The 27,642-nt window shown below is 39.5% G+C and overlaps 2 protein-coding genes across 4 annotated transcripts; one reads left to right on the top strand and one right to left on the bottom strand.

The window, feature by feature from the left end:
• Window positions 1–1,703: 1,703 nt before the first annotated feature.
• Window positions 1,704–20,590, bottom strand: LOC138981700 (coiled-coil domain-containing protein 93-like). Of its 2 annotated transcripts, XM_070354719.1 has the most exons (21): window positions 20,447–20,590; window positions 19,444–19,557; window positions 18,505–18,599; window positions 17,951–18,062; window positions 17,580–17,678; window positions 15,797–15,853; window positions 15,106–15,203; window positions 14,511–14,547; window positions 13,786–13,878; window positions 12,621–12,671; window positions 10,354–10,440; window positions 8,899–9,015; window positions 8,482–8,544; window positions 8,001–8,074; window positions 7,104–7,185; window positions 6,190–6,264; window positions 5,709–5,780; window positions 4,816–5,007; window positions 3,422–3,459; window positions 2,873–2,957; window positions 1,704–2,482 (listed from the first exon to the last, which is right to left on the bottom strand). In XM_070354719.1, exons 1-21 carry the CDS (start codon window positions 20,540–20,542, stop codon window positions 2,321–2,323), a joined length of 1,899 nt encoding a protein of 632 aa, XP_070210820.1. In that variant the 5' UTR covers window positions 20,543–20,590; the 3' UTR covers window positions 1,704–2,320. The 2 variants fall into 2 exon arrangements, with proteins under 2 accessions (XP_070210820.1, XP_070210821.1); XM_070354720.1 differs by lacking the exon at window positions 10,354–10,440.
• Window positions 20,591–20,699: 109 nt separating this feature from the next.
• On the top strand, window positions 20,700–27,632 carry LOC138981701 (insulin-induced gene 2 protein-like). 2 transcript variants are annotated; one of them, XM_070354721.1, is made up of 6 exons: window positions 20,700–20,846; window positions 22,581–22,790; window positions 23,323–23,447; window positions 24,371–24,537; window positions 25,542–25,641; window positions 26,113–27,632. In XM_070354721.1, the coding sequence occupies exons 2-6, from the start codon at window positions 22,610–22,612 to the stop codon at window positions 26,152–26,154; spliced, it is 615 nt and encodes a 204-aa protein (XP_070210822.1). In that variant the 5' UTR covers window positions 20,700–20,846; window positions 22,581–22,609; the 3' UTR covers window positions 26,155–27,632. The 2 variants fall into 2 exon arrangements, with proteins under 2 accessions (XP_070210822.1, XP_070210824.1); XM_070354723.1 differs by lacking the exon at window positions 20,700–20,846 and adding an exon at window positions 20,873–20,991.
• The last annotated feature ends 10 nt before the right edge of the window (window positions 27,633–27,642 follow it).

The raw sequence follows: 27,642 nt of genomic DNA, 5'->3' as shown, positions 1-27,642 counted from the left end.
TCCCTTATGGCTTTACTCCAACTTTCCCATACTAAAAAAACACAAAACAAGAGGCGAAGCCTTCAAGGCTCACGTAAGAAATCGACAAACAGTAACACAAACTCAATCACTCCGTCACACATACACACACACACACACACACACACACACACACAGTAAGCATAGGTGACACTGTGCAAGAAAGCGAGACACTAGATCTAGATCTAGCCTACTTAAGCCTGTCCTTAATTGAGCCCGTAGTCGACTACACGAAGCTTCGCAAAGTCTTAATACCAAAAACCCGCAGCTACGGCGTGGTACTTTGACCCCAACATCGTTTCTCAAGTTTTGACATGCGAAGCTTCGCCGTAGCTCGCAACGAAGTTTTTTGGTTTTTTTTTGTAAGAAGAGTGCTTTTTGATTCAAGATGGACGACGAAATCAGACTCATTACCATAGTGAAGAATGCACTTATCGACGACTAACCTCCTACCTGTATTATTTCATACTGCGATGCATTGACATGTCGAATGAAACTCGAAATCCCAGCGCTCACGCCAACTGGTCCCGGCCGTGCTCAGTCAACGAAATAGAACACATACAATTAACTTACGTCATCATCAAGTACGTAAAGTACAATTTGTGACGTAAAGTACTCAGAAAGAAGCACACCACGCGCTGGTCGAGACTACGTGCATGCGCTTTCTGACTAATAAGATTTGAGACGCCAAGACATGAAAAGATAACTCTCTTTTCCGCCATAGTGCCTTCCAACTAGTCTCGGCCCGCTCAAAATAATGAGCCAAAATGACCGAGACTTTCAGTAATTCCTTCGCGTGACGTCTAACCCTCTTACGCCATAATGTGACGTCTTCAAATGACGAAATGTTAAAGTTTCTACCACAGACATACACACGCACACACACACACGCACAGACAGACAAAGTTACGATCGCATAGGCTACACTTACGTGAGCCAAAAACCAGACCGACAAAAACATACATGTACTAACAACAGATGTGAACGGCTATGAGAAAAAGCAGAGAAACTAAGCGCCAGAACAGAACCAGAAAAACTGACCACCAATAAAGTACCAGAAAAACTGAATACTGTACCATAAAGAAGCAGAAACCTGAGTGCCAGTAAAGAAGCAAAAAAATTGCCAGTGCTAGTAAAGAATGTAACTTAGCCTTGCATAGGCTCTGTGATCATTACAATAATGTAGACTGTTCTACGGTCTTGGAGGTGTTTTTTTCAAACTTAATTCCATGTATATATGCATTCTATTTATATTGCCTACTTAGGCAACCTGGGGTAGAATAGAGCATGTTATTTACTGTTGATCAAATATGTGCTTGTTCATGAGAATGTTGGATATTTCCTAGAAAGATTTCTTTCAAAGCGTAACATATTTTGTCTGCCACTTAATCCTCTTCCAGTCTCTTTTTTAGAAGAGCAGTAAATATTTTCCAGAAAATGCACTTGAAGTTTGTCTTTTCATGCAGTAAATTTGACATGTGTGCGAGCGAGTCTGTGTGTGTGTTTGTGCAAGTACAGTTTGATGTGACTGATTCACAGGCGAATGCTAATATTTGAGGAAAGTAAATCTTCACAGGAAAATCTGGTTTTTAAACATCTTGTGTACACATACACACATAGGTGTGCTGGCACAAACAGGAATGCCCTTACGCGGAAACACACACATCAACAAAACTCATTAAAAAGACAAAATGCAATGCTCAATTTATTACATCTAACATCTACTTGAAACGGTAAATGGATCTTCAGTTATGTTATCACAGTTTTCCCTCTGCTTATACAAGTAATTTCAACAAAAGATTAGCACAATCATATTATGTCTGAAAGTCAAAGTTTTGGGGGTTGAACATTTGTTGTTCACTGATTGCACACCAAATTGTGTCAAATCTACTTGTAGCATTTATTGTCATTTTGCATTCCACACAGATACAGTGTAGTGATGTAATCATGCTTTGGAAGCTTGTGTAGCACCTGAACAACAGCAATTTCAAATATAAATCAAATACATCTACAAAGTTTGATTGCTTACATCAATTGTCTTGTGTCAAATGACATTGCAAAGGACCCCACCCTCCACTTCCCCTCAAATGAAGACAAAAACATGACACCCAAGAAATATTAACTCAGTTTGGCAAAAATGTTGCAATGTCAATGTTTTCGTTTTGTCCATAATTAAATTATCCTAGTATAAAACTTTCTTGTTTCTTGTTGAAAGGCACACTTTTGCTATCCCATTGTCTCTTCTCAATTACAAACAATACATGAATGCCCTGTGACTCCTGGGTTCAGCAAGTTCATGTGATCAACCAGCGTGTAGCTTGTGCAAGAGGATCTCATTCTTCCGACACTCCTCTTTGAAGTCTTTGACCGTCTTGAAGTAATGGCGCTGCTTCTCCACCAAATCCAGGTACTGGTCGCTCAGCTGATCCCTCTTCATCTTCTCTTCTTGGCGCTTCCTTTCAACCTGTCGGGAAAAGAAGGTAAGTCTTCTTCTTCTTGTCGATCATCAAAAAAGGTAAGTCATTGGAAGGTTTAATCATAGACAAACGAAACATTCACTAGTATTTCCACCTGGTCATGCATCTTTGATGTGGACGGACAAACAAATAAGAATGCAACATTGAACTGAACTTACCTCAACTTGGTTAGGCATTATTCTTTGATTTCAAGATGGTCAGAATCCAGTTGGGTGTCGTTTCTTTGATCTTATGTTTGCGATCATGTTTATATTGAAACTATTTTTGTTGGATGGTTGTGTGTTACTTCTTCCAGGTTCTTGCTTTTCAGTGAAAACATTACACACATAGAAGAAAAAAAACCATTCTCCCCAAAAGATTCATTGTTTGTACCCTACCTTTGCCCTATTCTGCTTGATGCCTTCCACAATCTGTTCAAACTGCTTTAGGAACTGTTCTTTGTTGGCAGGGGTTGACATGGCTCTGAAATCAAAAGACAAAAGTGTAAAGGTGACTTGAGAAAGTACAGAAAAAAAGTTAAGAAACAGATGTTGCTGGAATATATTTCCTTTGGCGGATAAAAGGTTCCGCAATTTTTCTAAAACTTTAAAGCCGTTTTTTGCTGTCAGCTTTTTCCGCTCGTGAAATAAAAAGTTTGGCAGACCTTCCAAAATGACGACAAAGTGAGTGGCTAAAAATGTCCTGTTTTGCCAACTTACAATGCTAAACAACAACCCTGTAAGATTAACAATATATCATCCTTTTCTGTTATTGTTATTGCTACTGTTTTTGTTGTTCTGCATATAACATGGCTATTGTGGCTGAACAAATCAGGCAAGTTTCTTGGACTGTTAAAAATCAGACATATACGGAACATGCAATGCAAGAACATGTTGATGTTTATTAGCATTTTAAGTTATAGTCAAGCAGAATTGTTGAGCACTTACTGTTTGAAGTTGTCATGGATGGAATTGAGCAGGTTAACCTGTAGAAAGAAAGAGAAAAGCACTGTAAGAAAGATCTGAACACAATCCTTCCCATTGCTCTACTTCCTTCCACTGTAAGAAAGATCTGAACACAATCCTTCCCATTGCTCTACTTCCTTCCTTTCCCCCACTTTTACTTATTCTCAATTCTCTTAACTTCTCTCAGTGTTTGATTGTCTGCCTCTTTTTCTGTTTACTTGTATTTTTGCTACATGAACTTCACCCCCCCCCCCCCAACACACACACACATCCAGGGTAATAGAGTAATATGCAATAATATTGCATGATTAGGATTGACATTTACATGCTTTGTTTTTGTCCGTTTTCTTGCTCGATGCCTGTTCAAGTTGTATTGTTAATTTGATCGTTCGTTGTATTCATCTATAATTATTGTTTGTCTTTATTACGGTTTTCTGCACTTCTTTATTTCATTTTACGCCATAGTTTTAGCAGGGACAGATTGTAAGATTAGGTGTCAGCCTAAAATCTTTAATCAATCAATATGATCAATCAATATGAGGCTTATATCGCGCGTATTCCGTGGGTACAGTTCCAAGCGCAGGGATTTATTTATTTTTTATTTTATTTTTATTTTATGCAATTTATATCGCGCACATATTAAAGGCGCAGGGATTTATTTATGCCATGTGAGATGGAATTTTTTACACAATACATCACGCATTAGCAGATCGCAGCCATTTCGGCGCATATCCTACTTTTCATGGCCTATTATTCCAAGTCACACGGGTATTTTGGTGGACATTTTTATCTATGCCTATACAATTTTGCCAGGAAAGACCCTTTTGTCAATCGTGGGATCTTTAACGTGCACACCCCAATGTAGTGTACACGAAGGGACCTCGGTTTTTCGTCTCATCCAAAAGACTAGCACTTGAACCCACCACCTAGGTTAGGAAAGGGGGGAGAAAATTGCTAACGCCCTGACCCAGGGTCGAACTCGCAACCTCTCGCTTCCGAGCGCAAGTGCGTTACCACTCGGCCACCCAGTCTGAAAGAGAAATCAATTAATCAATCAATCAATTGACCCTTCTCACTCAAAACAAAACGTTACTGATCTTTGACCCAGCTGTCTTTTAAGTCGACAGACTTATACTACAGAAAATAAACTTATCTGACAAATTGTCCAGAAGCTCATTCCAAAGACACAAGCGAGACTTAGACAATGATTAATGATGCAATTAATGACTAGGTTGAAGATCAGTGACTGTAGCGTTTTAAAACGTTCTTATAACATACCTTGCTTGGTTTTTTATTCTGAATTTTGGAATGTTGGCACTCTATTTGTTTTTGGATTCCTTCTTACTAAGTCTTTTCCAACCCCACTGTAGCCTTACCTCCTTATTGAGGTAAAGTTTGGTGTCGTCCAGAGTGTTGTAGAGCGTGTAGAACTGCTTGGTTTCCCGGTGAGTGGACGACACCTGGTTGTACAGCTCCACGAAGCGCCGCTGGTACTGACTCAGCTCTGCCCGCGACGGCACTTCGTCGATCTTCCGCTGTAGGGCTGCAATCTCCCGATTTTTCCTTGCCTGAACATACAGAAAGAGCGTCATTCACTCTGTTGTCCTGAATAGCCAAATACATTGAAGGCTAGGGATATGAAAAATTAATAACAAGCCTGAAAGTGAAGGTAACACCATTGTACAAAAGTCACATATTACAAACATGAGTCGTGAGAGCTTTGCATGCCTTTCTTGTTCTTTGCCTGAAATGCAACGGGCATGTAATTTCAGTAACAAACGGCTGCTGGAGGGTTAGTTACAAAACAGAAACAATGAAAACTGGACTCGCCTTGACGCTTGACACATAACTGTCAACAGGTTTTGTTTGCTATATTTATTCACAACAGAAATGTTGAATCACTATTTTCATCTCATAACTATTAACAGTTGCTAAACCAGAAAACACTGCATAGGTGGCATAAGATAGGAAACTGATACAAACTGTGTCGATGAAAAATTACAGGAAGAGATTTTCTGTGATCGAGAAAAACATCCCTTAGTATTAGTAATGAGTCAAATATAATAGCTGTGCTTAGTTAAATTATATTCATTTATGCAGTTATCATCCCGAATCACAAGAAATGTTAAAAAAAAGTTACTTCCCTTGCCAGCAGTCATATGGGTTTAGTGATTGCTGCATACTTCTTATGTGCCCATGGAAACTTGCATTGTTTTACTTTGCTCATTCCTTTGTTGTGTATTTTTGTGAAATACCAGCATCTACTTACCAGCAAGAGGCGGATCTTATGCAGTTTCTCCCTGTCTGCCTTGTACTGTCTGCCAATCAAATCTGCCCTTTCCTGAAACACAGCAATCCACACATGCATTTACTGACTGCCTGAGTAACATGAAAGCAGAGTTATCAAAGCCATCTGAAATGAACAAATTTCAAAGTCACATGAAATGAGTTAGAACTTAGCAGCTATTATCATAATAACATTATTTTATCTTCATCATAGCATTTGCATGTTTTTCTGGATTTAAGTGAAACTGATGTACTGATATGACGTCAGTCTACAGTAATTGCACTAGCAAGTTTCTTAACGGGTATCTTGACCTTAACCCGGTTCTCATAAAATCTCATAAAAACAACAACTCAATCAGTAGGTATGACCGGCTGCTGATTTATTTTCAGATGTTTTCCAGTAAAATAGGAAAAGTTTCTAATTAAAGTGATCCTTATAGTCTACTTAGAAAATAACAAGTCACCTTGTCTTCAGTGTCCAGCTGTCCTGTCTCTCTCTGCAGGTCCTCAATGTTGCCCTTCAGGCGTGCCATCTCCTCCTGATAAAACAAAACGTACACTTTCAATTGCGCTTAGAACACTCATTCGTTCCCATGTGAACGATTAGGTTGATCATTTGAGATACACCTATGACCCAGGTCTTACATGCAATACCACCATCCCTCCACTTGGACACATACCAAAGATCAACAAACTGACTGCTTTCTATGCAGAATTAATCTCTTGAAATTCTTCCTTTTTACCAATTCCTGCACCTTAACAGAAACAGTTAAGGCCATGACAGTTTTAGAATAGTCACAGAGTCAGGACTATAAGTAAAATTCAAAATTGATCTGGGCAAGCTGAGTTTTTGTGAGCACAGATTTTTTTTATATATAAATTTTTTTAAACCAAACAGTTTCTGCAAACATGAGCTTTTCATAACTCAGTCAGGACTACACTGAGGTGTTTATCCAGAAATCATGCAGCTATTCCACTACATGTATTGAGAAATAATCAGGGCTTCCCAAACTGCATGCCTCGCATACTGTATGAACAAGAAGCCCAGAACAAAATACCAGAAATTCATGGAGGGGGCCCCTCGACACACTAAACCTGAAAACAGCGGGTCCCAGATGCGCTTATTTTCTGCTATCATGCATATTGTCGGTACTGTTTTCAGACTCTTGATGATGATCTAAAGGGCACTGTTGGCTAGCACAAAAGCACGCTAGGCGTCTTCAGTGCTGAACAAACGCAGAGCTACAGACCATGTAAAGAAGTGTCTGCGGGGAGCCCTTAATAATGCTACATAATATAAAAACAATTGAAAGAAATACCAAAGGAAGAGATGAGACTAAACCCACTGACTCCTTGCACACAAATTATTCAAGCTTACCTTACAATGAGCTTTAAATTCTTGCTCCTGTTTCTTTAAATTTTCATTCAGAGCCACCAAAGACCTCAGACTCGACAGAATGCTGTAAAGAAAAACATCAAGCAAGAAAGTGAATATTTTATCAAACATACATCATTCAGAAATAATTTGAATACAAAGTAAAATTTAAAAACACATGTTTGTGACAAACATTTGTATGCACAGAGGAAGCGATCAGCAGTGACATATGACTGCTGATAGCTAAAGGGAAATAATTTCAATAGTATCACTACAGGTAATCAGTTAACCAGATCATAATTTTGAAGGACAGCATATGGGTTTGAGTCGTTATAATATCAAGCAACCAGTTCAAAGATTTTGAGGTCATGCAGCTGATTCTTCAATTTACTCTGTTCTTCTCTCTTACTTATTTTTCTAAACTGATGGGAGTTTAACTTCAAACAGCAATGTTAAAAACACCACAGTGGAACCTGCCCTGGTGATCACCTCTTGATAACGACCACCTGCCCATTACGACAACCTGCCCATTATGACCACTCCAAAGGATCCCAGATGAGTTTGTTTCTTTCATGTATTTCACCTTTCCACCACTTCTGATCGATCTATTGGCATTTTTCAAAAGCAGTGAATTAATATTCATCATTTTTGCATACAATCTACACTTTCAAAACAAGCCTGCCAAGGGTCCCTCCCTCTCTCATGAAACTTGAGCTCTGAACCTCCTTTCATCCCCCAAACCCTAGTATAAAAATAGTCTGACAAAAAAATCTTCTTAACTGCAACCTATATCTTTTTGGGGGGACTGAATGCACTGTACTCCTGAACATACTATGTTCTTTTCACCCAAAATAATGTCATGCAGGCAAGTATATGAGAAAGTGAAAATGCAGTAATTACCTTTGATTTTCTTCTGTTTCCATACCAGCAAGTTTTTCCATCTCCTCATCAATGGTGGCACTGCGCTCCTCTACCTGCAAGTCCCAAGACAGGAGGCCATTCAACAACATTATCCTTGGTGTCACCATTGCAGTAAACAGATTTCAGCATACGGTGATGGGTTTTACTTTTAGGACATGATAATTTAGACACAAGGTCTTGTAATACCAAGCAAGTGCAGGAGCATGCTTCTTTCCTGTTGAGTAATGCCACTGTTTCAAAAATCACATGAATGACTCAATAACAAAGCAATAACACAATTTAAATCAGAAAGTGATTCTGACTAACAAACAACAAACAAAGAAACAAACAAACAACAAACATTAAGAACATACACCCACACAAACACACAAACAAACAAACAAACAGGATGCAACAGAGGCATGTAAACTTGATGTATGAGGGTATATGGGTATTTTACATACCTCAACTGCATTCTCACCTCTTTCAACTTTTCCTGTGTCTCAACATAGGACTTGTGCAGTTCCTTGTGTTTTTCTTCAACCTGCAAACAAAATTTAAAAAATAAAAACCAGGTGTAGCACAGATGTTACCTACAATGTACTGCTTTGAAACAAACGTCAACATTTACTCAATACGCATTTGAAAAACTGGAGAGAACAAAAACACCACATACAGATGCTTGACAAAAGTATCTTTGGCTATCCTTTCTTAACGTTTAGTCAGCTGCTCACAGATGAATACTGTAGCACTTTTTTTCTGGACAGAAAAGTTAAACTAAGAATTATAAATAATTAATCCAGTAAAATGCATTGCTCAGTATGCTAAGAAGACCATTAGCAATGTATCACAACATCTAAAGAAGACAGAAAGATATGAAAAAACACCAAAACATTACCTCAGTGAGTTTGGCCTTTGAGTCCTTAATCTGCTTGTTGAGGGAGGTGGTCATACGCTTGTGTTGCTGGGCTCCACCCACACGCTCACTCTTCTCAATCTGTTCTATCTCTGCTTGCTGCAGCACAGGCAAATGTGCGCACGCACACACACACACACACATACACACACATGAAGGCACACACATGAAGGCACACACACACACACACACACACACATGAATACACACACACACACACACACACACATGAAAACACACACACATGAATACACACACACATGAACACACACACATGAAAACACACACACACACACAAACGCACACACACACACACACACACACACACACGGATGCAATCAGTTTTCACCCGTTAAAAGAGAAGCCTTCCCCAGTTAACTTTACTGTTGAAATTATCCCGGATGCAATCAGTTTTCACCCGTTAAAAGAGAAGCCTTCCCCAGTTAACTTTACCGTTGAAATTATCCTTTCCTCACCACCCTCCCGGATGCAATCAGTTTTCACCCGTTAAAAGAGAAGCCTTCCCCAGTTAACTTTACCGTTGAAATTATCCTTTCCTCACCACCCTCCCGGATGCAATCAGTTTTCACCCGTTAAAAGAGAAGCCTTCCCCAGTTAACTTTACCATTGAAATTATCCTTTCCTCACCACCCTCCCCACCACACCATCCCAATGGCTCAATAAACTGATACAGGTGAATATCCTGAGTGTAAGAAGACACATCAATATGCAGTATCTGAGCCATCTCTGTACTATTTGTTCTTCAAAGGACCCTTTGTAAATAAATGCAAGTTTGGACAAATCTGCTGCATTTACACAAAATTCAAAGCATGCAGTCAAAGTACAAAAAACACCACCATCAGTTAATCATTCATGCAAATGGGGAACACAAAAAATATGACAGTTTAGCCCATACAAAATTCATAAAAGCAATAGAGATCTAAAAGCATCACTGTGGAACCTGATCGTGTGAGAACGCTTTTGAAACATCTTCTACCAGAGCGCTGACCCTCTTGGCCTCTGGGTCATTCAGCACAAAAATAATGATGTCATGTCTTTGGAAGACAGTCAGTTTGTGTGTGTGCGTGGGTGGGTGGGGAGGGGGGGGTTGCATTTACAGTGTAAATGCCAAATCAAATGCAACTGTTCTTCTGCACTTGGACAGTTTTAAAGGTGACAGACTGTGGTCCTCGCACTCAGATCAAGACGGGTGGACTACAACTTTATAAATGTTTATGTTCTTATTTAAACACTGATGTGCCGCATCAGTTGAAGTGTCCATTTCACGACTGAAGGCATATGGCATTTTTCCATAAATCCCAGAATGGATGTGTTACAGTGAAAAATAGCTGCTTAACCTAGACAAGGATCTATATTTAGGATATGTGTCTATGAAGTAGATGAGTATATGGAGAGTAATACTGCCTTCAAACTTACTTTCTCTGCATACTCTGAAGCAATTTGCTGAATCTCCTGAGACTGCATACCCACGATGGATCCCACAGCCGTGGCTGTCAGCTTGCCCTAGCAATGTGCACAGGCACACAATCACACACATTCCTCATAAACATGCAGGTCAAAAGGGTAAACAGCCATTGAAGGAGCACAAACACTTATGTCTGCGCACTCTCTCGCACACTCTCTCTCTACCTCTCCCTTTCTCTTACACTATCTCTCTCTTGTATGCATGCGCGCAGGCATGCACACATACACACACAACGCACACGCACACACACACACACACACACACACACACACACACACACACACACACACACATCAGGGGCGGATCAGTTCATTTTATGGGGGGGTTTCCAAAAGTATATTGTGAAGATATGGGTGTGAAGGCGCGAAGCGCCGAGCCGACGGCGCGAAGCGCCTAGCTTGCTAGGGGGGTCCGGGGGCATGCCCCCCCGGAAAATTTTGAAAAAAAGGATGCAAAATGGTGCAAGCTGGTGCATTCTGAGGATGATCATTACCAGTTCCAGGCAGCAGATTTTGTCACTGATTAATACCCACAAAATTGAAACTCAACCCAAAAAAACACACAAAAATATTTTTATTTTTTGGCTGGGGGGGGGTTTCCGGAAACCCCAGAAACCCCCCCTCGTCCGCCCCTGCACATACACACACACACACACACACATACACACACACACACACACACACACACACACATACACACACAACGCACACGCACACACACACACACACACAGAGGCAAAAATCACATATGGGATTCAAACACGAGGGATACTAAAGAAACCACTGTAATTATTTTAGGTACAAAGCAATGCAGACACATTATCATGCTTTCAAATCAAAGATGGCAAATATTTTGTTCCGACTAATCTCAGTTCCAACAAAAAGGGACACAGCCCTTGGAGAGGCAATGTTTCTTGTGTACCAAGCTGCTCAGTGGGCAGACTCTTCTCCACCGTTTTCAACTCTCGTGACAATCATAAAATGGACGTAAAGCCCAATTTGTTACTTTTGAATTGGCAACTTTCTTCTTCTTCTGCGTTCGTGGGCTGAAACTCCCACGTACACTCGTATTTTTTGCACGAGTGGAATTTTACGTGTATGACCGTTTTTTTACCCCGTCATTTAGGCAGCCATACGCTGTTTTCGGAGGAAAATTGGCAACTTTCATTTCAATGTTTGTTTTGTAGTATTGTATGCTCCATTGCAGCACATAGCGTCTCTGACAGCTTATGCCCTTTTTTCCCTGTGGAAAACCAAAAACATGACTTACCAGGAGAGGATGAGTTTTAACTCTTGCGCAGTTTGAAAAACTGTTTTTGTCTGGGTGATTTCCAAATAACTTTAAATGAAAATCTGGATCACATTGAACTGAATATTTGCCATCTTTAAAATTGCCTACAGAACTAAATACACATATAAGGAGCACACAACCTTCGCGCTGGGATTTTAGCAAAATGGCAACAATCAAATTAAAACTCAAAACATGAAAACAAGCATTTGTATCACTAGAAATTAATCAGGCAGCAAACAAAATGTTTCAAAAAACACAAATTAATGTTCTCAAAGGGAAACACACTAATCTGCTAGCACATCATGCTTGTGTGTCTGTCTAGTTGAAAATGTAAGTAATATGAACTGTTCTAAACTGGTTGATTACTCTCTTCCCTCGACACTATCTTGTCAGTTTCTCACACAGAGAAAAAACCATTATGGGGTCATTCTCAGATTACTGACCCAGAGGGGGGTGACCTACTTCATGAAAGGTTTACAACCATCATTTTCCATCAAATCAACTACATGCTGTATCTGTATTGTGTCTCAAGGAATACATTTATATGTTTTCAACCCAAATTTGACTAATTTTTCTTTGCAAATTTGTTTGACATTTTAGTGAAGTGGCTTGTGCCATAACATTTGTAGTCAAGGATGCTTTTTTTTCTGAAAAAGCTGTAGGCTAACAACACGCTTGGTTTATCTGTAGTGTAGCATGCCACTGTGACAATGGTACTTGTTAGAACCATTTGTGGGACAGCAATATATTGTAACTTATTGTAACTTATCTGAATTGATTATGACTCATTTTTATTCTTGCTACATTTTTCAACAACTGTTGTACAGCCATACTTTTATGTTTCATAGTTCTTTTTTGGTTTGCTTGTATTCCGTAGTTGCTGCAGTACAGTGAACAGAATTAAGCACACTATGTGAACTTCACAAACCTCTTGAAGCCCTGTCGCTGACATACCACTCATCAAAGCCTTAATGCGGCGCTGAAAAATGAACAGACAATATCATTTCTTTCAGATTTACAGGAATTGGTTTAAAATAAATGTGGTGAGAGTATTCACAAAGTGACAGGGAGAGATAAGCTAGGGTTCTTGCATCTTTAAATATTACATGTTATAGGAAGTCTTATATCGCGCGCATATCTCCAGACTCGGACTCAAGGCGCAGGGATCTATTTATGCCGTGTGAGATGGAATTTTTCTTCCTTATATTTCGCCTTTCCATAGCGAGCACCACAAAAAAATTCTGAGGATATATTTTCAACTAGTTTAAAGGCATATGTACGCGCTCCCGTGTTTACAAAGTGTAGTTTGCCCATAATCGATGTCAAACGCACCATAAGACCATATAATGACGATATGTCACCATGCGCGGACCATAATACATGCATTACAGCTTGTTCTAGCCTCTGAAAAAGTGAGGATGTCAACAAAGCCGCGGTGTTAGCTCCCTTGCATCAACGTTACATGTGTTGCCAAATCTATAAATAGGACGATCCAGATCAAAATGAAAATTAACATATCTCAACATTGAAGGGGTCCTAGACCACAATATTTTGCAGGGAACTTAATTTAGCATGTCTCCAGCTGTTGGTAAAGCAATTAGCGTGTATAGTCATCGAGTACATATGCCTTTAATTCATATAGTTAATATAAATCAATGTTCTTGTAACCTGATATTCTATTTCTTTGTCATGGTATTTTATATGTTTACACAGTTGTTTATTTACTTATGTGTTTTGAAGAGTCCTTATTTCTTGTAAGGCGATTAGAACTACAGTAGGATTGATATCATTTAAAGTCCCTTGTTATTATCATTATTCTCATCACACAGGACCAAAACGTCCAAGGATTTGGGCCACTAAATAGACTAATTTCGAAAATAATTCTGTCAGGTATTTATGGGTTCTGGAAAAATTACTTTCTCTTGTTTGTCCTTGCCTTTCCATGGAAACACTGAGGTAAGCTACACGTGACATTGTTGGCTTACCTCAGTGTTTCTGTGGAAACAAGGTAAAGCAACTCTTCCACAAACCAACAAAATTGACAGAGTTATTTCCGATTATCATCAACTGAGAACTAGGTAAGACTTTATCACCTCTTCCTCAGCCTGCAGGTCAACGTCAGAGTCAGCGTCCTTGCCACCAAGTCCTGCGGCAGCAGCCTTCTTCTTCGCTGCCTTCTCCTCCTCCTGTCATACACAGCAACAAAAAGGTCTCTCACAATTGTCCTTATTGTGTTTGCAAGTGTTTGTTCTAGTGACTTGCAGAATGATGAACATTTGAGCTTTCAGCAAGCACCCTTTTCTGAAGAAAAACATTGTTTGTTCATTTCAATGCTTCTAGTTCTTATTCCCTCATGTGCTGGGAGACTGGTTCGGCATGCCTCTCTCTTACTGGGGTTGTCTATATTTCCATCACTTACTTCCCTTGATTTCTCACCTCTTACTGTCTCAATTGCTTATGATTCCACCAATAGTTTTTTTGTTTAAATTCATATTCTTGTTAGCCTTGGATAAAAAAAATAAACTGTTTAATATACTGAGATAATTTATGTTCTCATGAACAAATCAGTCAAGCACAATCTCCACATATGCAAATGAAAACACATCACTATACACGTGATATCCATACCAACCTGCTTATGCACTCCTCGGAAGCATTTTTTGTTTCATAATACTTTATTATTCCATTGAGTACATGTACACTTAGTGAACAAAGAATTTCTTTTATGTTTTACTGTTCCACCTGTTGTTAATATATTTTGCTGAGCTAGCCATGCCTTAAAGGACTGACCAATAAAAAGAACCAATAAAACACATACCTTTTCATCTTGTTCAGATCGACTAACTCCGTAGCGTCTGGAAAAAAATTAAGACTGATTGAATAGATCCCGCACAATCCATATCTACAAAGCTTTGGTGCAAAAGAAAAAGTGGACAAATCACCAGACAAAGAAAAAGTAAGCATAGAAAACATTACTTTTGGCCAGTGCTCAGGAAATGAAATTCCAGCGAAAAAGTTAGCTTGACCAAATGTGAAGCAATAAGTAAAGAAAAAATAGATTTTACCAAAGCTACCAATACTTTTAATGGTAACAAGAATATTACACATCTCAGAGTATGAAACCGTTGCTTTCAGTCTTTAAGTTAACTGAAAAATCACGGTATTTTAACTGTTTTTATTTGAAAATACTGGAAAAGAAATCTTCCACTGGTAAGCACATGTACTTCTAGTTTCCATTGCATCTGACAGTTTTTCATATCAACATAAAATTGTTGCTGTGATATTACACCTTATCTTGACTGGTTACCAGGACAAAATGGCCAGTTCTTGTTGGATGTGTAGTTCTTGCCTTTTAAAAAAATAGTGGTTTATAAAACACCTACCACAAGCACTGTTTTAGTTTCAGCCATTACCTGCCATATTCCAGGAGAGTGGAGTGTACCCGTGTTTCTTCGTCTCTCAGTTTGTCTGCATCATGCCGTTTGTATCGGCGTTGTGGCTTGTACGTGTCCTAACAAACAACACCAATATAGAAACATTTGTATAAAACCATAGCATTGTAAATTTGATATTTTTGTTCAGTCCTACAAGGCTACATGCATACCCGGTACATGTGTATGTGCATTGTCAGTGTGCATGAATACACACATACAAGTGTTTACAGCATTTCCAAAGCATGAAGTATACAGTGTAACATTTAAATGCAATATAACTGAGACGAGTTGCAGGCACATATCACACAAAGACACACACACACACACACACACACACACACACACACACACACACACACACACACACACACATTATATCATATATATATATATACACAAACACTCTTTCTCACGCACGCATGCATACATGCACGCACGCACACACGCACACGCACACGCACACACACACACACACACACACACACACACACACACACAGGTAACAATTGGTTCAACCAGCTGTTTTCTTGCCATAGTTAACTTCTCTGTAATGATATGCTTTGATGGCAAAGCCATTGGGGGCAAGTGGCACAGGGCGAAGCACCGGCTGTGGTAAGCGAGCTTTATAATGATTTTACAGCATTAAAATTAGAGATCTGAATAATCTTACCTTTACTGCACCAACAGTTGCAACAGCTTTTGGTTTAATGGCTTCAAATGCAACGTCCTGTCAAAGGAAAGAAAAAGTACAGCTTGATCATGCTTCATGGCACATTCAAGCACAAACACATAAACACACCCTGTAAGACAAACAACACATAGAATTTCTTATTTACTGGTCAGCCCCAAAGGTGAAAAAAGTTCATTGTGCCTCATGGGCACTTTTAGCAGAATTGTACCGTAAAGACTAAATAATAAATGCACATAATCTTTTATGTTATTTTTACCCAAACCTTGCACCTAATTTTGTATTTTAATAGTAACACATAAAACATAACCTTCAAAACAGCCTACTCGACCCTCTTATTCCTTAAAATAAATTTGAAGATTCAGCAACCTAGAGAATTTCTCTTTGGTTTTTGTTTTGTTTTTTCTTACGAACCAGATAAAAACAAAAACAAAAACTGTAAAAGCCAATCCCAAGTACTATAATTGTACATGGAATGTCACGTTATCTACCAGAAAGATCAAACAAACATTTTACAAGGGACAGGGTCAATGAACAAGTAGCGGATGACAAGCACAAAGTAGACCTTAAAGCACTTATCTCATCTAGAAATAATGCAGAGGCTTAACCTTGATTAATACTACATGTACCAGCTTCAAAAGTCAGTTATCTTGACTAGCAGATTAGAACAAGTCTGTCTGCACTGCATGTTTCTAGCCACATAAACAAAGATAACATGGTATGACACGATTCTGACTGTGAACAGAGACCTGTGACATATGTAGCAGACGGTCATGACAAATCAACAACTGACATGGACTGTCGGATGATAACCTCAAGTTCCTCTGAAACATCCTGCTGATCAATTTGCAACTACAGAGATGCTGTTTGGTGTAGGCAGACCTAGACCTTACTTCAAATTGCTGAAAATGTTGCCATCATTTCAGCAGAACTGCCAAACCTTGTTATAATGAGGAAAAGGTGCAGAAACCTTTATGACAGTTTCCGTAAATTTGCATGACATTTTTTGGGGCAGATTTCTTGCAACTGCACTCAGATACACCAAAACTGAGTATTCTATCTGTTTGCTGCACAAAAGATTGGAGTCCCATTCTAGAAAAAAAAGATGAAAACCCTCATGAGAACCACTATTTCCCCTGCCATTAAACTGTTTGAACAGATACAAAGATTAAAACAACAACAAATTTAATACTGCTAATAAAGCTTGTGAAAACAGCACATAAACACTAAAACAAAAAGTGTTTTTTTATGTTAAAGGCATATGTACGCGCTCCCGTGTTTACAAAGTGTAGTTTGCCCATAATCGATGTCAAACGCACCATAAGACCATATAATGACGATATGTCACCATGCGCGGACCATAATACATGCATTACAGCTTGTTCTAGCCTCTGAAAAAGTGAGGATGTCAACAAAGCCGCGGTGTTAGCTCCCTTGCATCAACGTTACATGTGTTGCCAAATCTATAAATAGGACGATCCAGATCAAAATGAAAATTAACATATCTCAACATTGAAGGGGTCCTAGACCACAATATTTTGCAGGGAACTTAATTTAGCATGTCTCCAGCTGTTGGTAAAGCAATTAGCGTGTATAGTCATCGAGTACATATGCCTTTAAGTAACATCAGTTTCTCAACAATCCTTTGTCTACATATCTGACCATGTCAAGTCAATAAATGTAGTCTTCAGGAGCAAATCAGAAAGTGAACCCTTCGGGTGATCTAACTCTAATATCTGAAGACATATATATGTAGCAAACAAACCTCTGGCGTTGAATAGTGCTTGCTGAACTGAGAAACGGAAAAGGCGCGGATGAAATCCCCCATTTCTTCTCTTGTTTCTATTGCACGCTTCACCAGCCACTAATAAAAAAAAAGAAGAAGTGTAATTATGCCTCCAAGTGTCAGACAGAATGTTATTCAGTTTACTGGTTGTCCAAACAAAGTGATTGAAAAATCATGAATAACATGCAAGACCACATTTGAAGTTAAAATTTTGTTTTATCATAAAACATCCTCCGTTTAAAGAAAGACAAATTTCTTTAACACATAAAAATAGTCTGACACATTTATTTATTTTTGTTGGGGGGGAGGGGGGCAGGGGCATAATCATGTACAGAGATGTAAAAGCCTACCTGAACAACAGGATAGATGTGGATGAAGTCCAGACCTTGAATTTGATGTGGTTCAATGCGATGTGGGCACTTCATCTTTGGCAAAACAGCTACGATTTTCTCAGTTAGTGCACTGAAAATGTATAATACAAATGCCAGAAATAGGTCCGTGGTGGCACTGATGCAGTTCAGGATATCTTACTTCATGTCAATGTTCTGCAAATTAATTATGAATACAGAATTCAGAATACTTTATGAATTCCCAACCATGGGTAATAAAACATTCTGTATGTTTTCTGAGTTCAGTTCTCTTTCTTGCACATGCCTTCTTGATTTCTGTCTTAGTATCTATCATTTGCTGCTTATTGTCATGCACAACGGTATAAAACGTGCAATATATATGGGAAAATGGTAGGCATGCAGAAGTAGACACAAAGATCTGTACATGTATCTCAAATCGTGACTTGAAAGTTTCCACTGAACACAGACATATTCTAATGCACTGAGCATTTGTCTATACATATTCGCTTATACTTATAGAACTTTATAACCATAGCACAGATGCTAGCACTTACATTTTTTGGCCAATTGTAGAATTTTCTTGGAAAAGCAGGTCCACATCCACATCAAAATTGCATGTTGTGATACACCATGTCATACCTCCAACAACCTGAAATCATTTTAACAGTGAAATCATTGCAGAAAGTAACAATGCTGTTCGTCAACCATTATACCAACTGTCGTGTTTTTCCTTTCGCCACTCTCAGTCGCAAAGGAGACACAACGAGTTGTGTAGGTTCTGTAGATTTATTAACAGCTGGAACAACGGTGACAATATCTCTCAGCACAGTGTAAGAAAGAACAAGTGCAAGACTGGTAAAGAACAACAATACGTGTGCGCAGCCCTACTTATATAGTTAATGGACATACGAGAATATTCGGGAAACATCGACACTAATCTGGTTAGATCTACACAGTTCCGTCTGTCCGATGAGGGTCTACGCTTACGTCATGAGTGACTGCGCACTAAATCAAAGTAAGTTCCATAATGTTCTTTATCCTTCCATTCGATTCCAGTGGTATCTAGTGATCTCCACAACACCAACGTAGTGCATATACTGATTTTGAATCACAATATGTAAACAGAAAAGAGAAAATGAACATAAATCAATGGTTTTGTTTTCATAAACTGAAGAAAGTTTCTGGTTTTGTTTTACACCAGACATCTGCAGCCTTCTCAAAGCACAGATATACTTTTGTATTAGTTGTGCATCTCAATTCAAGCTCAAAGCATTGATCTTTTTGAATTTAGAGACTTCCTTATAGCAGGAGAGAGTGAGGGGGGGGGGGGCAGAGAGAGAGAGAGGCAGAACGGGAATGGGTGTGTCTGCCCAGGCATGCACATGATTCTCTGCAAATGTATGCTTTTTGCTATAAGTATGACATCTTTTAAATCGTCCTCGAAGACTGTGCATGCAATATGGGCCGAACATGCACAAGGGACAATTACTGACTTTGTCAAAGGGAGACAAGCCCTTGATGCGAGCACGGAAGTAGCCAGCTGCCAGCAGCAGCTCAATGGTTTCCTGCAGCTTTACATTTTGCTCTTCATCTTCTCTTGTCTCCACCTACATTCAAATAAAAAATGAAAATGTTACCTAATGCACCAACATCCATGTAATCAACACACACAGAAAATAATCTTGGTGCCTTCAAATTCAAATGAATATATATATACATACATGTATTCTCAAGTGTCTTTGAAATAGACCCCACACCAACTTTAACAGCAAAGTATTCACTATACGAGAGACATAGATAGAATGCATATATATCTCTGACTATAGTTATCAACAAAACTTACTAAATGCTGAATTAATTATCTTGATCTTAAATAACTCAAAACAGGTTGATTTGGGTTTTTTCCAAACAGCAGCATATTGTACAATGGTAAATCCATGTAAAGAGTGTAGTCACTAAAATGCAAACTGTTCAAAACGGACAGGGAAAACATGACAGACAGGACAACGGTATATAGATGTCTGATCTATGGATCCATAGTCTTTGGCTTTGGGATTGCAAATAATCTATGGAGATTTGTATGAGAAGAACTGAGGGATAAGGCATAGGGAATGAAAATGTTCAACCTATGGGTGTTTAACTCAACTGCCTGAAACCAAATGACCAATGTTTATCCACTGCAGTTTTTAATTTGTGCATCTGCACTTGTCTATGTGAAGTTGTGCTCTAAGGTGTGAGATTGAAAGCAGAATAGTGTGTGTGTGTGTGTGTATGTGTGTGTATGTGTATATATCTGTGTGTGTGTGTGTGTGTGTGTGTGACTGTGTGTGACTGTGTGTGAGACTGTGTGACCTTGTATGTGTAATTTTGACTGACAGAGACACGCCTCCTCCTTTCGGTTGTGCACTGACAACTAGAGACTGCATAATGACCAAAGAAACTTTCTATAATTCAAGATAGAGACTGCATAAATTATTCTTTGTGTACTTATTCTACCTCTGCTTCATTGCCATCGGCATCACGCTGGACAGGGAGTTTTGAAGATCCTGCTCTTGCCCTTCCAGCAAAGACACTTGCTGTGGTCGCAGCCATTTTGAGTTGGTCATGTGATCTATGTTTATTTTCGGGAATATCTGACCTACTTCCACAATTATGGTGTGATGACCTTTTTCCCACAAACGCGGGAGCGAGCACGTGATTTTTTCAGGCGAGCCGTGCGATTGGCTGAAAGTCGTCAGCCGAGGCGTGATGACGTAGAATTGCTCGACTGCTTACTCGGTTAGACAATGGCTGTTGTGTTTTGGATTGAGAGAGGCACTAGTCAGTTGATGTGAAGTTATCAAGCTTGTCGGTTTATTGTCGCTGAAGAATGTTTGTGTACTGATTTCTCCATAAGGTGAGTTGCGTGAACATCGACACTAGACTTGAAGCTGATTACAGAACCAGACGGCACGTTATTTTCTTCTTAGCCAGAGAACAGCTGATCCCCTCCGTGTCGGCATTTTGTATTGTTTGCATGAACCGATTCGTTTCCATGTGTTGTGAGTGTTGATCTGGACATACAGATAGCCTGGTTTGTTACAAAATAAGTTGTTTGGATGAACTTGGCTGTAGTATTAGTAATAAAGTGTCTGCCGGCGCACTCTTGGACTTTTGAACTTGAAATTCCATGAAGGTTCACTTGTGACTTGGCATGCATTAGAAAGTTCAAAAGTAAGACACAGATTGTCCATGAAATTTGTCTTTCTATAACATTTATAACTAAGGTGTAGAGAGCAACCAGACAGGAGAAGGGAAAACTAAGATCTGTACTGCGCAGACTACGTTGGTAGCAACCCCATAGATAATTACATAAAAAACAACAACAGGTGTTTCGCTGTACCACGCTGCAACACTGAACAATACAAACAGTCGTTCTTCCCACGATCCACAATCGAGTGGAATCACCTGGACAACACGGTTGTCCACTCAGCCTCTACTGAGGCATTCAAGGCGGCGCTGACTACCAGCCGCCGATAAACGACGTCGCTGCGCACACCCACCCGTCGCGCCAAAGCCAGCAATCTGGATGCTAGCGACGTAACCCACAGATACAGATACTGGTAACAGTCACAGGGACATAGCCCTGCTGGTGATTATCAACTTTATGAACAATTTTGCACTGTAGTGTTATTTTTAATTTCACTTAAAGTTAAAGGATGTGCCAAGGCAGACACAGCGTGCATACTCATGTTTAATTGCTTCAAGATTTATTCTTCATGCGAAAGTGCTGATTATGTAAAGGAGAGGAAAGAAAGTGTGTAGCACATGGTTAAGAAAGAAAACATATACAACGTCAACATGAGACTGAGAGAGAAAAAAGTCTGCTAAGTCGGTGCTTACAATAACTTGAATAAGTTACAATATATTGCTGTCCCACAAATGGTTCTAACAAGTTCCATTGTCACAGTGGCATGCTACACTACAGATAAACTGTGTGTGTTGTTCGTCTACAGCTTTTTCAGAAAAAAATAAAGCATCGTTGACTACAAAATGTTATGGCACAAGCCACTTCACTTGATCTTTTTGATGATTATGAATGCTCTATAAATTGTAGCTAGTTCACATTTGATTCAATTTTGCTTTGTAGAAGACCTGTACATTAATATCACAGTGTTTTTTGGCTCACGTAAGTGTAGCCTATGCGATGATAAACTTTGTCTGTCTGTGCGTGCGTGCGTGCGTATGTATGTATGTGTGTATGTCTGTGGTAGAAACTTTAACATTTCCGAGTCTATGGATTACGTCAGTCTCGGTCAAAAGTGTTCGACGTGTGTGATAGAAACTATTTGAAGACGTCACAGTATGACGTAAGAGGGTTAGACGTCACGCAAAGGAATTACTGAAAGTCTCGGTCATTGTTATTGTGAGCGGGCCGAGACTTCTTGGCAGATCCAGGGTCTCGCTTTCTTGCATAGTTTCACCTATGCTTACTGTGTGTGTGTGTGTGTGTGTGTGTGTGTGTGTGTGTGTGTGTGTGTGTGTGTGTGTGTGTGTGTATGTGTGACGGAGTGATTGAGTTTGTGTTACTGTTTGTCGATTTCTTACGTGAGCCTTGAAGGCTTCGCCTCTTGTTTATAACTTGATTCAGGTTGATCAGTGTGAACGGTCAAGTCCAAGATGGTGTCAACAAAGTGTTTAGTTCTGCGCGGCTCTGTCCTCTTCACATTGGGAGTGTTTTTCTCCCTGGTGCTCAACCTGCTGCAAGTCCAGCGGCAGGTGACGATCTTCCCTCCTGAAGTTCTGGCGTCCCTCTTTTCTTCGGCCTGGTGGGTGGCACCAAGCTGTGGCACTGCTGCTGGTAGGTATCTGTGCTTGTTAATGTTAGCATATTGGGAGAAAACAATTGCGTCGGTATGTTGGTTACTTTCTATAAGAAGTTTAAGGTCTAGCCTCATGCAAGCTGTGTTCCGTCGTGTCGTAACTTTCTTTGCAAAATCGAGTTTTGTCATTTTTACTTTTACTTATGACTTATGTTTTCTTGAAGTGTAGTTATAACAGTATCACTGTATCAGTATTATTTTGCGATACACTGCAACTCCCTTTGTAGTTTTAACTTTAAGACCTTGAAAGTCAGAGTTTTGAAAAGAAGGAGTCTTACTCTTAGAGGGGAAGTAAATTTACAGAGATTAAGTAAAATCTGAAACAGCAAGGTTTTGGAAGTGGGGTTGATTTTTCAATCAAGGTTCATTAAAAAAAAAAAAATACAACTGTACTCGTAGTAGTGCTCTCCTGTAGTTGCTGAGGTGAGTTCTTTTAGCATAGAAGGCTTCGCAGTGTTTGCGAGTGTGTTCTAAAACTAAAGGCTCTAATCCACTTGCTTTTTGTTGCAGCTGTGATTGGTTTACTATACCCGTGTCTAGACAAGTACCTGGGAGAAGACATCTGTACCAAGGGCGAGTGGTCCAGTGTGATGCGCTGTGTTGCTGTTTTTGTGGGAATCAACCATGCCAGTGCTGTATCCTTTTTGCACACAGCATACTCTATACTGACTGAGTGATACTGTTACATTTTAATGGAGATAACTAGATTATGAATGGATTTGAAAGAAAGGAAGTGCGATTAATGTGTGCATGTGCGTATGTTAGTACCTTTACCTGATTAAAGATACCTTCCTTTTCGTATAAAGCATCTAATCTTCAACATAGATCTGTATACAGACACATGCAGGGTTCAATTTAACAATGCTCCATTTGCTTTTGGTGTGACCAATAAGAATTCTTTTCAACGAGTCGAAAGGTACATCAAGATTAAGTAACACTGCTATGCACAGTTTTCTTCGAGTACAGCATTTGTAATGAGCAAAGCAACACACCAGTACAGACACACAAGATGTGGTAACATGACACAATGGGTCGGACTGCACCAGATCACGCAATTTAGCCTCTTTCGACAAAAGAGATTTTGTGGGGCGGGGGTGTTACTGTTTGTATGCCACAGGAACCCCCTCAGCCCAAGTAGCGCTTCTCACGTCTTCGATTATGTCCCATTAGAATTTGGTTGAGGGGGTAAAATGACCCATTGTCTTGTTCTCCCAGACTGAACCCTACAGGCGTTTGAGTATCCTTTCATTCACACACACACATAGCAAACATCTACAGTCTGGCTGCTGTTTGTGTAGGTCGAGGATTTTAAACTTTAATCATTTTGTTATTAACACTCATGTCAAACTGTGAAATTAGTTAAGCTTAAAAAGGAATCCTGTTCTTCACACAAAAGCAGCCATGTTGTTGACTCGTGGTATGTGTCCAAGTGGCAGGATGGCCTTGTTTCATTCAATGACACATCTGTGGTGCTTTACATGATTGTTGTAAATAAAATACCTTTAACCCTTACCCTGAATGAAAAAAAGTGAACAGAGCTTTCCTTGACTTGGTACAGAAAATTGATTTTGCCAACAATATTCAGCTGTCTGTCAGCTTGGCAGCTATGTCCATTGGTCTGTGGTGGCTGTTTGACCGATCACGCAGTGGCTTTGGGCTCGGTGTGGGCATTGCAGTGCTGGCTACATTCGTAACACAACTTTTGGTCTACAACGATGTATACAGGTGGGTGTTTGTTTGTATTTAATGTTTATTGTTGTGACAGAAAGCTTTCAGAGATTTTTATATATACATTTAAAATGTTCTTTTCAGAGCCCTAGCTGATGGGATTTTGTGTGTGCGACAAAAATAGTAATAAACCACAGCTTTGCTCACTATTAGTAATTTCAGTATAAAAAAAATCAGAAAGTCGTGTCTGATTGGGGTTGCTGATCACAAATCCTAGGTTGAAACCTTGCTTTCAATCCTTTTATTAAATGTTAAGTCCTTTGTACTGGAAACTTGCATTCTCCCAATAAGGTCATATATTGTACTACGTTGCATGCCCCTGGAGCAATTTTTTGACTAGTGCTTTTGTGAACAAGAAACAACAAGTGGCTCTATCTCCCCCCCTTTCCCCGTCGCGATATAACCTTGAACGGTTGAAAACGACGTTAAACACCAAATAAAGAAAGAATCCTTTTATTCGTAAGGGACAAGTTTGTTTGGGCTAAAGTAAGGTATGGTATAATATAGTCCTTTGAGGTTACCATCATTGAAATTCTCCCTGGAGGAAAGCAAGCTGCCAAACAATACAGCGCTATCCAATTTTCTTCTTTTTTTCTCTCCATGGAAAGCTCCAAGACTTTGGCTGTAAACTTGGGATCTTTATCATGCACATGTCTGCACACCGGTGTTTGGACACTGAGGAGAGTCAGCACAAAGTTGACTCCGGAAAATAAATCCCTTGCCGAACCCGGGATTCGAACCCACGCTGTTAATGACAAACTGGTTTCAAAGCCAGCGCCGCTACTGACTGAGCTGTTTGTCTGCCCTGGCTTTCTTGGTCCTACACTTCAGGACTAACTTTTGGGGGTTGAGTCCAACAAGTTATGCCCATGAGCTTTTATGTGTCTCCAAGTTGTTACATGTACAATCCATTTTGGAATCAGGATATTAAGTATTTTTAGGTAAATGTCTGATCAGTTTTATGTTTGGTTTTTAATTTTACCCGTTTCTTGTGTTTTCAGGTACACTGAACCTGATTTCTTGTTTGTGCGCTCCTGGCTTCCCTGTGTATTTTTCTCTGGAGGTGTTACCATGGGCAACATCGGAAGACAGTTGGCTGCTGTAAGTGATATTCAGTGGGTTTTTTTCTTGACATGCATTATGCTTGTTTACACTTTATTTTCCCATTCACTCCTGGGGCTCCCATTCTTTGATGAATAGTTGCTTTTGGTTGAGAGCTGTATAAATGCCATATCACTTAGCAGCAGCATTTATATACAGTTGAATTATTGGTATTTTTGTGGTTTGAGTATGATTATTGGTACATTGGAAACCCCCTTTAGTTTTAAGACCTAAAAATCTGATCAGGTTTTAAAAGGGAGGGAGTCTTGAAAAGGATGTTCATTTCCATGTTACAGTTTATGAAAAAAAAATCTAAAACGGCAGATCGGGGGTAGTGATCTTAAAATAAGGGTTCTACTGTACAGGCGTTAAGAAAGCATTTGAGCATTAGAGAAGTGAAGTGCTGCTTACATATATTTTTCATACCTGTTGGCCCTGACTGAATTGTTCAATAACTTTGTGTCGTTGCAGTATGATGCAGATGCAGACCGAAAGAAGGCCAAAGTAGACTGAGGTGCTTTGGAGTTCCGAGCTGGAAGGAGATTACGGCGGATCTTGTCAGAGTTGTCTCATTGCTGACCCCCTCACCTGCCCTCTGGGCTCCCAGCCGCGAATGCAACATCTCTGGACCCACAAGAAAGTTGCGCCAGTGTGTTGGAATACTGACTGACTGATCAGCATTGTGTGTTGGAAATGGAATACTGGTTGACTGATCAGCACTATGTGTTGGAATACTGGTTGACTGATCAGCATTGTGGCGAGCCTGTTGGTTCAACAGTGAACTACTGAATTTGCAGGTTAGGGACTGTGGGTCTTTTTTCTCGTACTTGCTGTATTCAATTTTGCTTTCCACTGAAAATGGTTTTCAGTCAGTGGTTTCAGTATTGTTGAATATGTTGAGACAATCACAACAATCTTTGTGATGGTCATTTGTTATGCCACATTGGAGGGCTGATCAAGGTGGCCCAGGCACATAATGTACATGGAACCATTTTTTACCCCTAAAGTGATCTTTCATATTACTGCTGGGTGTCCCAAGTGAAGGTGATAAACGAATGAAGTACTTCCTCCCAGTTTGTCAGAACACTTATCACAGTTGATCTTGCACTGAAAGAGAAACCTAAATTGCAACATCTCTTCATTGTCACACTTTCTCCTTTTAACCTGTGTGTGGTTTTGAAGTTATGTCAATAGCTGTTTGGGATGAAAACCATAATATGTCATCTTGCATTGTGACTGTGTTGAAGATTAGATGCTTTTATAGATATTCCTGAACTGAGTTTTAAGTTACCGTTGTCAGGTTTTAGATATTATTGGTGCATTTTGGGTGCAAAGACTTGTGCATATTATTGCAATTACACTCATTCCAAAGTGTTTTGGCCAATGTTGATATTGTGAAATTAAACCATGTCAGATTGTGTGTGCATTTGCATTCTGCCTGTGCAAATTATGCAGAATAATACATGCAGAGTGTGTGAATTCTGATGAGAAGTTGTGCTGGTGAAACATAGCTTGACAGCAAGTGAGCCTTAACCAAAGATTAATGTTTGGCGGCTCAGTGCCAGTTTGTTGCTGTTGTGTGTGTGTGTCTATGTAAATTGAAACCATTGTACTTGTGTGTGTGTGCAGAAGATGAACACCACATGCTGTAAATGCGACTGAACAAAAGTGTACAAGAATGAATGATAATTTTGTTGAAAGCAGATATATGAAAAGAGTTGATTGTGTTTGAATCATGAGTTGAGTGTGTTTCCCTTGATGCAGTTCATATTTATTGTAATTGTATACTGTGTGTGTGACAGCAAATGTCTGGATAGTTTACGCTATTGTGTAGTGCGTGTCAGACGACGAATGTCTGGACAGTTTACACTGTGGGCTATGAAAACTGATGATTGATTTGTTCCCAATTGCCTGTAATTTCTACCCGTGCGAGTACTTTGACTGGTGTTTACAACTGGAGAATAAAAATAAAAAGTGATGGGTACAAGGTTTGTTGATGCT

The sequence above is a fragment of the Littorina saxatilis genome, linkage group LG12 (genome assembly GCF_037325665.1).
Source record: "Littorina saxatilis isolate snail1 linkage group LG12, US_GU_Lsax_2.0, whole genome shotgun sequence".
Classification (NCBI taxonomy): Eukaryota; Metazoa; Mollusca; class Gastropoda; order Littorinimorpha; family Littorinidae; genus Littorina; species Littorina saxatilis.
This window is presented reverse-complemented; position numbering and strand designations above follow the sequence as displayed.